A 15205-nucleotide genomic window follows, 5' to 3' on the forward strand; every position below is an offset into this window, starting at 1 on the left:
TCTGGGGCCTGGGTCCAAAATACCTTCAACTATCCCTCCACAAATACCTCCCCTCTCAAGCTCTTTGCTCCTCTACCTCCAACTCCCTCAGGGTCAGTCGTTTTTCAAAGAAACAAGCTGGGGGCAGATCTCTGTCTTCGGCTGGGGCCTCCCTCTGGAACAGCCTCCCTGACACTCTAAACTTGAGGAGAACCATCTCCGGTTCCGGAAGCGCCTCAAGACCTTCCTCTTTTCTTCTTCCTTTGCTCCCCCTCTCCACTGCTGATCCGTTCTCTCTTGGCACTGTGCACCTGGCCACCCTCTGTCCTTCGGGCCCAGGTACCTGCTCACCCTGCCACCCTCCCGCACTGGCTGCGGGCCACCCCTTGCACTGGGGTCTGTATCGGAACCCATACAGCCCCCCCCCCTTCTTTTTCTTCCTGCACTTATCAGACCTACCCTGTCTGATGCCTTAAACCTAGCACTTGCAAATTGCTGGCTGAACTACCACTGTTTGTTGCCTCTATTATTTATTTATTGTTATTTATCTGTTTCTCCTCTGCTTTGCACTTTGCACTCCTCCTCCTTCCATGCACTTTTCCCCTCCCCCTCTCCCATGCACTTGCGCGTTCTCAATGTCACTGGGCCTAGTAAGATTGCTGTTTTGTTCTCCTCTGTTTCCCCTCCCTTGCCTTGTCGCGCTCTGAAACACTTGTGTACGAGCGCGATAGAAATAAAATATCATTGTATCATAATATGCAGCTTCTAACGTGTTGCAAGAAAATACTTTGAGCAATTTAATAATGTGTTAAAAAGGATTTCATGTTTAATAAACGATTTCATACAGATTCTCGCTTGCATGAGCTAAACTCCAGCAGTGCACACATTAAACATTGTACCAAACAGTTTCCTTGTCAATGAATGGCTGTAAGGTATAACACAAAACTATTTTACAAGTATGAAAAGGTTGTCAAGGCTTTAATTAAGTGGCGTGGGACAGCTGGAATTCTCTCTGCTGGCTCAAACAGCAGGCATTGTGAAGTCACAACTGTAGCGTAGTAACTGATTGTAGAGCAGTTGTGAGGTCATTTTCGTATTACAGGTCAGTTGCGATGTCACAACAATCCTGTACTGAGAATATTATTTGCAGGTTTATATATAAATATTGCAGGCTGCCATGTATTATTTATGTTAATATGAGGTGGATCGAATTACTAATGCATTCTAATGTGGCGTTCATCCCCCATTCGAGGGGCTGGAACTGGGGATAACGGCCCAGCATTCATGTTATAGGCTCGAGCAAAGCGGATTTATTCCCCGAGACTCTATAGGCTCTGGTTCTGCCCCAACCAGCCCCTACTTTCATTCAGCATGTCATTTTTTTCAGTCCAGCTCTAGCTTGAACTGATAGCTCCTTCTCTACCACTTGCATGCTCTTTCTCTGTCACACATCCTGCTACACTTCACAACCTTCTTCCATCCCAAATGGTCATATGGCATCCTTTCTGTATATTTTACCCCTCCAGCGTCTTGCCTAGTGTCTGTGCATTCTCCTTTTCCATCTGTTTTTCCATTTTCCATCCCTTATCTCCAACTGTTTTTTCATTGTATCTCCCAAGTTCCTAACGTCTCCCCACCTATCTTCTCATGGCCGTGTTTTCTTGGCTTTCCTTTCCATCTACTGTTACTTTTTCTGTGGGTGTTTGCTCCTCCCCATCTACCCACTTAAACTCCTTAAGTGCCTTTTAATATCTTCAGATACCTCTGTGATGCTGGAAATGCATTGGAGGGACAGGGCCTCCCTGTCTTTGTCCTGTAGTCTTTTCATTTGTGTTCTGTATTGTTTTCTGCCCAGAAGTCCATGTGGGACTCCTGGCAGTGCAGCTCTTCCTGTTTTTGGTTTGGTGTACAGACCCATGGGATACCCTTATGGCAGTCATGGGTGGGGGTGCAACCCTGTGCCCCTAGTGTATGTTTTTGGACACCTGTGTGTGTGGCCCGCAGAGCAGGGTATGGGCTGTGGCAGCTCCATGCTGAATTTGACAGGTGCTCTGAGTATCCTCCATTTTGGGATACCCAGACCCTGCCATTGGAACCAATTGATTCCTGATAGGAAACAAGATGGCCCCTGTGGCCTCTTGCTTTCTATTGCCTCTTACCTTGTTTTCCCAAAGTCGTGGGAAGCCCTGACTCTGTCCCTTCCCCCTGTCTGGATGTTGGGTGGAAGTCCATATATGGTGTTGTTGTGAAGTTCAGGCCAGACTGGCTGGAGCCTTCCCAGTGAGTGTATGTTGTGGGTGGGACCTGGGTGAATGGAGTGTCTGACAAATATGCACTTCTTGTTGTGGATGTCTAGTTTATGGTGTTTGACACAATGACTGAGACAGCCCTGCCGGAAACTGGCATGAATGCAGTGTGGAGTGTTGAATGACTGGGTACTTGTCCCAATACACATAACTTGTTGTGTCTGGAGAGAAGTGAATGGCCTGAATTCACTATTGGCTGTCTGTCTTCCTGCATGAATGCCCCTCTGACCGATTGGTTGCCTGACTGTGACCCAGCAGAATGAATGGGAGATCAACTAGTATATCTGGGGGCCGCTCACTGCTAGAATTCGTGTTCAGAACCTGAAGAGAAACTGGAGTTGAAACTGAAGCTTAACCTTGAAGCCCTGCTGGAAGAGAAGTCTTGTTGCTGCTCTACTTCGTCGATCTGAAAGCTGCTGTGTCTCCAAGGGCTGACCCAGAGAAGACCTGGTTAGGCGCCCTCTTCCCGAGCTACGAGGGTCCATCGTGCACTAGCTGATCTTTGCCAAAGCTCCCTGGTAGACAGACCTATGATAGGCTGCCGACCGGAGGCTGGGACCACCGCGGAATCGCAAGAAGCGCCCAGACATGGTTGTCCATCACTGTCGACGACCGGAGCAGCCGTGCTCCCTTTGCCTAAGTAACATTTGATCCAAGGACGCTCTCGCCTCCACCTTCGACCGCTTTATCCTGCTGGAGAAGGCCAGGCCGTCGACGAACTGAGGTGCATCTGCCGGTGGGTTTCCCGCCACCCAAAGGCCACAGAGACGCAGACGACTTGACGCCCTCGCTGGGCCACAGTTCTTCAAACTCTTTGCGGTCCAGAACTATCGACATCGAGGTGCCCCGCGCGCCTCTTCCTTGCAGGACGTTTACGCTTCCCCGTCGACGAGCACCGCTAGGAAAGAAGCTGCCACTTCACCACTGTAGTTCACCCTGTTCTTCACCCGACGTTCGACCCGTGACTCCTGCCTTAAAGAGAGGGCACTCAAGCAGGGCCGTCGATTCCCCGACGAGGAACGCTACAACGCCAGGTACTTTGGGGTTGCTGAACTATTGGAAAGACTCTTGTGAACTATATATGGTCTGGGCTTGTGAAATATCTTTCTTCTAGAGGTTGCCCATGTGGGGGGGGGGGGGAAATCTCCACACAGAACTGTGTCTAGGTAAACGGGGCCAGTATTCTGCCAATTGTTCTAACCAACTGCTTTCCTCTTTTATCTATTGTTGGTTTCCTTTACAAACTGATTTGTGCGACATTCAACCATACAGTTGATGCACTTTAAAGAGATCTAATAGTAATTGTGGTACCACGTAGAACTGTATATTTGCCATTGTAGATTTGCTAAGCACAAAGCAAATTATTGTGATTGTGTACATAACTTTGAACTTAATTATATAAAGACTGTGTTTAATGAATACATTGTGTGGACATTCCTTTGTGGGGGCTTGGGGACTACACTGTACTATCGCTTCCTGTGAAGATAGGCCTTGATTGCTTGACCTGTGCTACCCTATAGAGAATCTTGGCTGGGGTCCTCTGTGCCTCTCCTCTGCCACATAGAGAGCAGGAGTACAGACACCCCCCTCCAGTCTTTACAACCTCCCATTGAGGTTTTTTGCTTCTTCACATTGTGTGCCAGTGGAAGGGTCTTCCATTAGCTACCACATTGCTTTGTTTCACACATATTTTCTTGTATAACTCACACTACTAATTAAATCGCTTCTAGACACTTAGTTATTTTTACATTGCTGTTTCACGTGCATGTTAAGTTTCTACATGTTTACGGATTGAGGAATAGCAATTTTCAAAATATGTTGTGAAAAACTGTGTTTACAGAGGTAAGTAACTTATTTTTCTAGTGATATTTCCCCTGATTTAATTTCCTGTGGTGTCGCCATATACACATAAGAGGGGTCCCTCACTTGAATTGCTGCACTTGGCCCCACAAATACTAGAAATGGCCCTGCATGCAAAGACACAGAAACAAAATCTTTATGGCAAGCCACTCGCATATATAACGCCCATTGGCACGCACTGACACATACTATAGTTTATGGCCCAAATGAAATGGATCAACACCTTAGTGTTTAGTGGCAAGTGGATGTTTTTTCACTGTGCCTTTTAAACTACCCCCCTCCCCCCTCCCAATCCACCCCGGGCATCAACTTTTCCGTGTGAAAGCCAGCCACAGGAGTGGGCATCTGGGCGCTCCGAATGTGTTTATATTGACCTGCTGCCATTTATCATTAAATTGCTGTGCTTTTGGCTTAGCAAGGTGAGAACTACTGGCTATTCTTTGCATGTGATAGGTTGGAGAGGAGACCTACGGTTAATGATACATTTTTAAATTATTAGTATTGAATTTATTGAGCGCAGACTTGGCTTCGAGAAGTAACAGAGCGCTTTACAACAATACAGACACATACACAGCGCTTTACAGAGGTATACAACAGAACAGATGCATCCCTGATTGAATTTCCTTATTTGTAGAAACCTCCACCAAACAGTTTAAAAGCCCCTTCACTCCATCTAAATCGAGGGGATTTAATATCATGAAAGATATTAAGAAAACTTTGGTTCCTCAAATTCCGTGCTGTAAGATCTCAAACCTTTGAAAGTTTGCTCTAGCAGTGCAAACATACTTTGTCTAACACCGTTTTGATGAAAACTTGTTTACATCTGCTTTAAATATTGTGGCTTAGTTGAGAAATCTACAACTTGTTTGAAGCATGACTGTTTTTAAAACTGCCCTTATTGCTGGGGGTTTCTTTTTTTAATATAATAAACATATGTGCTTATCCGAGCTTTAAGGCTTCGGCACTCGGCTGGCCTTGCCTTATGTTACTTTGAATATGGGTTGGCTTGTGTCTGTGGCAAAGTCCCCAAGGTGTCCCCTGCCCCCCCCCCCCCCTGATGTTATGTATCTACTTCACCCCTGGTTCCTATGCAAACGTATTCATGCACACAAGCTTGTATTGGACAAGCAACCCTGTCTAATAGCGTTGCTACACATTTGGTGCGCTTGCACAATGGGCAATTGGTGTTCACTTGGCCATCACATTGCCAGTGGCCTCGCTAGTCTCCCCCAGAACCACAGTTCCTACACCTACAGCCTTCCGCTTCTCAGGAGTCATTTGCCTCCATCATTTGCTTACTTATTGACTGAACAGTAACACAAGCTGACAAGCTGTATTGGGCAATTACCTGCGTAGCAAAATAAGTGTTTATCTTTTTTCTCTCCTGACATTGACACTGTGTGGCTATTAAGTTTCCTATAAGAGAGAGAAGGGTAACCTGAGCTGCATTCTGCTTGTATATTCAACTTCCTCATACACTATGGCATGATACGTCTTGTTGGTGTTCTGTGCTCTGTCTTGTTCTTTTCTGTGTTGTGTCTTTAGGCGCTACATCTGGCTCATCTGATGGCATCCTATTGTGTGTTGCCTCTCACTACATGTGGCATCCTGTGTTACCTTGTCTGTATGATTTGTATGTGCGTATGTTAACCCATTGGTTGGATATGGTAGATAATATTAAGCATTTGATGGCATTTCTTTTGTTTCGTTACTCCGCACTTACTGCACTTTTATTAATAGGTTTGCTGAAAATGTCAATGTATCATGTTTGGCTGATCAGATTTTTTTAAATCTATTCAGCGTACACAACTTCAGGATAGGGGCGACCTATGTGCCAGACATCCGGAAATCAAAATGGACAATTTCTTAATATGGAGTCAAATTAATGATTATTATTTTTTTGTATCTGCCCTATTGAAAATACAATGCAAAACTTTAACGGAGTCATTTTGGGCATGAACATGTTGATGACATGTCACAATTTGGTATGCATGCTTGGATCACTCCAGAACAGTTGCTTGCCAAATTGGTGAATGAACGAGAACAAAGTTTACAGCGGGAAACATTTTTCCCTTTTATTATGTAAAGTGCCCAGTTCCAAATTAAGATAAATTGAGCAGGAGCTAAAATCGGCTCCTGGGAGTCCAGCATTGCCCAGTCGGTAGGAGCTACCACTGGGCATCCACGAGCCACACCACAAATCTAATTCCGGTAGGAGTGGTAAACCGTTACATTTTTGTCCAGTATGTACGATATATTATGTTTAAATGCATACTAGATGTATCACAAGTGGGCCTACCGAGCGAGACGTAGCTCCTGGTAGCTGTTTATTTCAGCTACCATGCTCTCCTAGGGTAGATGCAGCAGCTAAATGGCTCCCACTAGTTTTAAACCCTGAGTGCCTTGTAACAGTTGTAAGTGGCTTGTCTATATGGTAGTGTTGTCTTGTTAGTGGACGGATGTTTGAGTGTACTAGCCCAGGTCGTCCACCCCAGGCAGTTAAATGCTGTAACCTAGTTGGTGGGTACTGGTAGGTCCTTGTTTCTGTATATACTTATGTATCCTATTGTTGCTAAAGCAACTTACCTTGGAAAACGTACCTGGATTGTCAGCTATCTCACATAATAGCAATAGTGACGAGCAAGTCCTTTTAGTGGCCAACGAAACTGACTGAAGTGTGCTGGAGGGAAAAAAAACTGACGTTACCTGCAGTGGGAGGGCAGCCGCCCAAGGACACACTGCTACGAAAAGGAAGCCTCACCACCCAGGGTGGCTAACTGTCGGGAATCAACCGCGGCAAAGAGGGTTTCTGTTCGCCACGCATACTTGCCTGTTGCCCTGGAGATGAGGGCTTGGTAGGGAGAAGGCTGTTGCCTGTGCTCCGTGCATGCCTGGAGTTGATGCAAGGCTGATTCCGGGTGCGGCGTGACAGTTCTCGTATCGGGGTCCTTTCTTATGATTGCTCAGTGCGTGTCACGCTGTATCGGGATGCAGTCGGAAGCCCACAAAAATATGACTTGACGCAACCCATTCTTTCAACGGTCTACTTCAGTACTCTCCTTCTGGAACTTTGTCCATTGCAGTAATCCGCTTCAGATTGAGAACAGTTTCATTCCTTTTGCATAGGTAATTTTCTTTTCTTGACTAGTGTTTTCCTTTTTGCATGATTTTGTCATACCAATGAAGTCCTTCTTTTTATAAGGATCGCATATACACTTAAGATACCAGCAAAGCACTGCACAGCAACAGGTAAGCAGCCTATGCACAGTGTATTGGTCATGAATTCAACCTCCTTAGTTTTGTATGAAATCCCATGTGGATACTTGTCTTCCCCTGCAGCTCCAGTGCCTCTCTGTTGGTTCCTCTTGTCTTCTTAGATAGTGTAAAGGCGGTTGTGTTATTGAAACCCGAACAACAGGTCTATCCTTGAGGGTAGGAGTGTATTATCTTCTGTGGCTCCTGAGGTTTCCTTTGTTCATCCTGAACCGGTCTTCTAGTTTGACACTAGCAGGATTCGGTAGACATTGTAAACTGGCCAAGTGGTGGAGTATCTGGGGGACCTACATAAGTAATGGACTGTGTGAGAACAAAATTGTTAATTGATTAAAGACGCAAATATAAGCTAGCAGGTGGCACAGGGAAGGAGATGGTTTAGTTGTGCTATTGTATATAGCCAATTCTGAAGTAAGAGTCCTCCCTCATTAACAATTAGTGTTAACATTTGTTGTGTTACGGATTCTTGAGAATCAGTAAACAGATGCTGTGTGACGAAAAGTGAGCTGAAAGAGTAGGCCAGCAAGAGAGGATTGACTGATGTAGAGGGTGTTGTATAGTAGCATATTACTGATTATCAGGAGGAGTACAAGAGGTTTGTAATGGACAAGCATTGATGCCGACTATAGAAAAGAAGCTTAATTGACATTACAAAGTTTTCCGGGACTTTCTATGGGGAGAGGGTGGCGGATCTAAGATCCCTAGAGAGATACTAATGAAACCTGTACGCTTGGGAGGATTTGGTTTTCCAAATATCCCTTTATATCAAAGAGCCTTTTCCCTTCGCACATTGCACTTCTGGATGAGGGGAGATGCAGAGACCTATCCGAATTGAGTTGGAATAGAGAAATCTTCTGTTAGTCCAGTTCCCCTAGATTGTCTCCTAAGAAGTATGGATATTGATAAACTCCTCCTTTTGATCGGCATGTCCGGAAAGATTGGAAGAAAAGCGGCAAGACCTCAGGGATAAAATACCTTCTGAGCTTGGAGTCGCCTATCTTGGGGAACTCAGCAATTCAACTTAATAATCGCTCCTTATCGTGGCCTTCTTGGCAGTCTTTGGGTATCTGGAAAATTGGGCACATTTTCAATGGGACGTCCATGCTTAGTTTTTGAGTTCCTTGGATTTAAATATAAGCTGAAATTGACAGAAGTATGCCTTATCGTGTACTTTGTGGACTCTTCAAATTATTATTTGCACCATTGAATGCTACTATACACAGTGTTGTCCCATTTCCCTGTTTCCCCTTTCCCCCCATATTGCACTTGTCTAAAATTAAACCTCTTTCGGCTTCCACTTTATAGAAGCTTATTACACAAAAGGAAATTACTGTGGCATCTGAATGTGGAAGGGGAATATGGAGTTCGGCCTTAAGTTTTGATTTTTTTATTTATTGGTCCCCTTCAAAGATGAAACGTTGCAAACTTATTCAAGATTAAACTTGTTGGAATTGTAAATCAGATGTTGGAACAGGTTTACACATGTTTTGGTCATGTCCAAAAGTTGCAGGTTTCTGGGAAGCTGTCATTCAGAGGATAGACCCAGTACTGGATTTTCTTCTCTCCTTCGTACTCCATTAACATGTGTGCTTGGTTTGTTTCCTTTGGATCTCCGGGTGTCTGCTGATTTTCTCCTCTGGACATATAGAGCATTGATGGTTGCTAAGAGGCACTTTTTAAAATGCTAGAAGAGTGATGCAAGACCATCTATTGATGACTGGCTATTTGATCTTTCTATCCTTTCTAGCAGGGAGAAAGCAACGTATCAGAGATTGAGTAAAATCGAAACATATGGTGCCATATAAGATGTTGTTAATGATTTGTATTCATAAAACAATTTTATAGATTTTTAGATTTTTTTTGTTTGTTTTTCTTTCCCTTTCTTTTCTTCCATCTCCCTATTTTCCGTCCTCCCAATTCACTCTTACCATTGATTGTTTTTTTGGCTTCCTCTTCCGTTCTATAGTGGATTTCCACAAGATAGGTTTTAAAAGGACAAGAGTGGGAGGAGGAAGGAGGAAAATTATAAAGTGTTACAAATTGAATAATAAAGAGGGGTATACGTTTGGGGTGGGCACTGGGGGGATGGATGGATGGATGGATGGATGGATGGAGGTAGGGAGCAAGACAAAACACATATGAATGTATTGATATTGTTCTAACGTTACTAATGTATTAAGTCTGTATTGTTCTTACTTGTTCTCTTGAAGAATTCTAATAAAAAGATTTACAAAAAGAAAAGAACTTAGTAGCGACGGCATGCTCACCAAGGTGTTGTGCTTGTGATGCATGGACTGAGCGAGGGAGGAGCGGTTGCGCCCAGTGATATGCCGGTTATTCCAGAGAATCGCTATGTCAGTGATGGGCACTGTGAAGAACTCATTTCTGGTTCCTTAAAGGGTGTGCATGCTGAACCGGATCAGCGAAGTTAGGCTGCATGGGGCTCCTATGGGCATCAGCCGCTGTGTGGGTGTGTGTGGCAGTTGGAGACAACACAGATGTTAATAATATATTATGAATCCAGGGAAATGTGTCCACTTTCCCTAAGGGAGAGCCAGCCCCTTTGGCACTAGAGGGGTGGACCTGCTAAGCAGAACTCCCCTAGGGAACCAGGCAAGCAGGTTCTCACTGGAGAGACCCTCCTTCATTAGAGGACAGGCAATCCCCAGATAGGGATATTTGTTATCCTTCCTTATCCAAAAAAGATAATAACTGAGTAGATATGATCCACACAGAGAGGGCGAGCAAATCCCGTGCAGAGCAACAAAGGTGGGAAGACCACCTCCTGGGCATGGAGTTCAACTGCGTGGAAAGGCCCAATGAATGCTGAGACGCTGCTAGAAGACGCTGGGGTCACCCACTTGGTGGGTCTCGAATCCAGAGACTAATGGTGTGCCGAAGAACAAGAACCGCAGAGTTACAAGGGGCCTGGGAGAGAGGCCCAGACACGAACCACAGCTGAGACTAAGGGAGGAAGGGAGACACGGAAGAAGTACTGACCCATCCAGATGCTCCCTGTCCACTGGAGGAGAACTGCAATAGAGAACAGGGAACGTTGTGGCTCCCGGAGAGGTGGGGGGCGGGGGGGTTGGTCGACGAATGGTGGCAGCCATACTGCAAGACTGGGTGCATGGATACATACCCCAGGGCGGGTTGAGAGAGGCCACAGCCCAAGACTGCCTACTAGAGATCCTAACCCAAAGCGGTTAAACAATTATCATACCCCAGGCTGGAGTGGGAACGACGATACCCCAGGTGGCAAAAGAGAAACCAAACCACAGGGCGGGGATACAAGAACAAACCATGAAACGGGGCGAGTGCAGCCCAATCCCAAGACTGGACATTAAAAGCCAAAGTCCAAGGTAGCCTGAAAATCCTGACATCCAATTGGTTTAGGTGTACCAGTATTTAGGTCTTGGCTCTACCATATTGGAGCATATTCAACCTATCCATACTTCACTGATTTACGACCAAATGACAGTGAATATGACCTTGCCTGGATGATGCAAGTCGATTTTATCATCAGCGTGCCAAGGAGTGAAAATCGTGTTTGTTGTCCGTTGAAAGGTTCATAAGTGGCCTTACTGATATGTTGAAGAGAAGTTTGGGTAGGCAGGAGTTTCATCTGGCAGGTTATTGGGCTGAGTGGGCTTGTAAATAATATTATTCTCGCTGTTTTATCATCCATATATTCCTCAGTTTCTTACCTATGTGCTATACCAATGCCGTGATACTTTCGCGTCTGGGTGTTTCTAAAATATAATAAATTAAATAAATGGTAAGATGTATTCTCCGTGGCTCATAATCTTCGTTCACAGAAGAACCCTGATCTCTGACCTACTTTGGAGCATAGTGTTCTGGTCAACGGTGTGAAACGTGACGAGGAGTATTATCGGGGATAGTTTTCTGTTGTCTACTTTGTTGAGCAGGTTGTCCCACATCATGATCAAAACACAGGCATTCTGCAGTGTCTTTGGTGGAAACCTGACTATCATTTGTCCAGGAGAACATACATTTCTTGCAAGCCATATTCCTACATATTCTAGCACTTGAGTGAAGGGCCAGGTCGCGGTCACCTCGGGGATAGTGTTTGGGATTCATGCATAAATTAAATGAAATGAAATGGAATGGAGGAGTGGTGAGATGTCATTGGGTCGTCTTTTTTTTTTCTTTCTATTGTGAAGCTGTTAATGTAGGTGTGCATGCTATAATCAGTTTGTCAGGATTCATATTTAGGTCTTTCTTTTTTAAATTTCTACTACCTCTTTGAAGCTGTAAAGTAGGAATTTTTCTTTCACTGTGTTGAATGCAGCATCAACCAAATTGAGAAGCTGAGAATTTTCAGAATTCATCTTGCTACGATCAGGCATATAAAATCAATCAGTTTACCAAGATCTATTGCCATCTATTGATTACAGAGGTGTATCTGTACGTGCACTGCCAAACTCCTATCACACACTCCCAGTTTGTTTTCATCATGAGTCTGATAGGCTGAAATAAGGCCAAGAAGACCCACCTGTTCTGAGCTGCTAACGTGCAATAACTTTAACCCTTTCATCCCTTGCAACCCTGTGTGCAAAGGGACCATAGGTCTCTCGGGGTTTGTATTCGTTATATATAAATAAAACTGGTTTGAAGTCAGGAATGTAATGATATACATACATTCATATTCTCCCTTTACCAAGAAGCTCCAGGTTCCTGGCCTTTTTCAAAAAAAGGAGTTGTGAATATCTACTTGATTTGTATGCATACTCTTACTCTCTCATATTTTATTAAATCACTTGCTAAAGTTTGGACTGAGAGGGACATTGTGAGTTTGTGGGGAAATTCCCTTGTGCCAGTGTATATATATTTTTTTTTAATGATTTTTTTTTCTTTTATCCCCAGGTTGGCCAAAATTCCATCTTCAAGTGTGGCACCAGGACTCCTTTGGTCGGAATGAACTGTATGGCTATGGCTTTTGCCATGTACCTTCCAGCCCAGGGTGCCATGACCTGGAGTGTGTTACCTGGCGTCCGCTTGGATCCTGGCAGGAGCAGGTCTCCCAGCTCTTTGTTGGAGGTGGACCACAGCTCAAAACCAGTGACTTGATTTACAGTGGGGCTGACCGCTTCCGACTGCAGACAATGGCCATGGGGAAGGTACACCTTCAGCTGGGTGTCATTTTACGCAATTTCGACCGGTATGGAGTAGAATGCTAAAGAGTGGAAACCTGACTGTTTTGTCCAATCATATGCCATTTGGACTCTAATCACAATGCCAAATGAACACTCTCAATGTGAAATCTCCAGGTAAAAAAGCCAGCAAAGGAAGTGCAAGCGGTCCAATTTACGCCATCACTCTAAAAACACTAAACCCAGCCAATGCCGTGCAGCTTCCTCGCTCAAAGGCTGGCCAGAATAGGGGCCCATCATTGCTGTCAAATCTGGATTGTGTGACTCCTCCTAATTGCACCCGGTTTTGTTCATGTAATTGTTGTGGGAGCAATCTCAAATGAACTCCAGCTCAGTATCCTGTGCACGGTGACCTAAGCTTAACTCTGTATGTTGAAAGCTGATCCTCACTCGCTTGCCAAGCCCATGGTTATTTTTTCCCAACCTCTGCCCCACACGGCTGTTTGGACTTGCCCAATAGCTCTTTTTTTAAAGAGGGTTTACATCTTAGTGAACTGTGCTTGTGCTTCAGATCCATTTGTTGACGTCACACAATATTAAGAAACCACCAACTACAAAAGATCTCTGTGACCCCTTTAAAGATAATTTGCCACAATATAATTCCTGAATGTGGTGAAGTAAAGGTAACTGGATGTACCTCCTTCCCCTTCATCAATTGGCCCAGAGGTTAACATTCTTTGAGCAGCGAGCTTCGTAATAACTTAGTTCGTATTCTAAACGTGCCCTTTCTCCCCTTCACAATAAACCTATTTCTGAAGAAATATGGTTGTTTTAATCCGCTCTGGCCTCGAATTAAAGCATCCCATTGCCTGTGTCTCCCTTCTGCCTACTTAAGAATCGGTCACTAGAGTACTGCATATGGTCACCTTCTCATTAACCTTGAAAATGCTACTTGCACACAGTTGCTCATTATGCCACCCGCCATTATGCGGCCCTCCATGTATTTTGGACTACAGCTCCATTATTCTTCACCTCTTGCTGTGCAGGTTAGGGTTGGTGGGAGTTGAATTCGGAAACGACTGCAGTACCCCACAATCGGTAGCCACAGACTTGTGTGCATTCGGGTAACTTAATAAATCTAACTATTCTCCCCACAAGAGTTGACCCTGTTTTTACCTGTTGTCATTCCTAGAGTGTGAGAGTAATGTTGAGCTTCTCTACTAGTTCTCCCGTGATTTAAATGTTTGCTCATACTGTGTAATTTGAAATGCTTCCTACTATACATAGGTTTTTATACAAATTGTTTGTGTTTTTTGTATTATTCATACCATGAAATAAATGTATTTGTAATAAACACAACCTGTGTTTCCTTAAACCAAATACCTTCATGCAGTTTTCTTTTTTTTTTTTTTTAACCAATTACTATGGAGGCTACTCCTATGTAGGGAAAATGTTAAAAGCCCAGAGTGAACAAGAAACCAACATTATTTCGTAAGTGATTGTATCTGAGTAAGAGAGCATCCCTTGCCGTCAAGTAGCTGATGCTTTGCCATTGCCACACCATACTTGCATTTTTCCTTTGTTTATTCCCTTCTATCTGACAGCAATTTTGACTGCCGCTCCCTTCATTTGTGGGTCATTCCAGTATCTTGAGACCAAATGTCAACTCGAAAGCGGGTCTCGCCCAAAATAAGTTCATAGGTTGACTGACCTGGAAATCTCCCAATGATAAAGAGCATATTAATCGTGAAATGCTTGATTGGAGGAAATGTATCAATTAACATTTAAAGGGTTTCACAAATCGTTTTAAATTAGGCACAGAATAAATTGCATACAAGGCCTTTGCTAGTGGTATAGACCTAAATAGGAATTTCAGCCCTTAATGTGGGATAAGAATACCAAGTTGTTTATAAGAATAAAACAATTATTGTATAATTGAAGTACCAAATATATATGATAAACAACTTCCATATTGCCTGCACGGATCAATGCTCAAGGCACATCTTCTAAATATGTGTCTCCATATGAAATGATGATCATAATGCTCACTCTTTTTATTCTTTAATATTGCACTTAAAGGGGGTACACTTGGATCATATTTACGTGGAGCAGTACTTTGTATATAAAATACAATGTATTCACACAATAACGGCATGAACATCTAGCCCAATAATGTTTACGCTCTGCCTATTACCATAAAATGTGTACTTGAGTGCACCGGACCCCAACCACAAAATTAACCTGGATTTTAACGGCCCGCGGTAGCAGCCGTGTAGTTATGTTTAAGTTGCTTTTTTGATAGCTTATAACTTTGCTCGCTCTGGAGGAATCCTCACCAAACTTTGCAAAAAAAGTACATGGCCGGCTCTGAATTTTGTCCCCAAGTTGGGTGAGTTTTCGTTCAGGGGGGCAAAGTTATAGGGGGGGGGTCCCAATTGTTTTTTTTTTTCCATTGACTGACTGAATGGGCAAAAACTTTGCACATGGCTACATCACGAACGGCTGGACGGATTTGCACCAAATTTGCGGCAGGTGTGGGGGCTTGGGTCAGCAAGGGTCATTTTGTGTGTTTGGTGGGAATCCGATCAGTACTTATGTTGCAAACAACTGAAAAAATTAGTGATATCTATGTCCGCTGCGCGGACCCATTTCCCTGTTTGCTCCATGGACCGA

General features: G+C 44.0%; 1 protein-coding gene across 1 annotated transcript in view; it reads left to right on the forward strand.

Moving 5' to 3' along the window:
• The window catches only part of B9D2 (B9 domain containing 2), a 206338-nt gene extending 192426 nt beyond the window's left edge, over positions 1 to 13912 (forward strand). Inside the window, exon 4 of the mRNA XM_069644398.1 lies at positions 12306 to 13912. Coding sequence (XP_069500499.1) covers positions 12306 to 12619 — 314 coding nt within the window. The 3' untranslated portion in view covers positions 12620 to 13912. The remainder of the gene's footprint in view (positions 1 to 12305) is intronic.
• Positions 13913 to 15205: the final 1293 nt, after the last annotated feature.

The sequence above is a fragment of the Ambystoma mexicanum genome, chromosome 2p, assembly GCF_040938575.1.
Source record: "Ambystoma mexicanum isolate Mex_15411 chromosome 2p, UKY_AmexF1_1, whole genome shotgun sequence".
NCBI lineage: Eukaryota > Metazoa > Chordata > Amphibia > Caudata > Ambystomatidae > Ambystoma > Ambystoma mexicanum.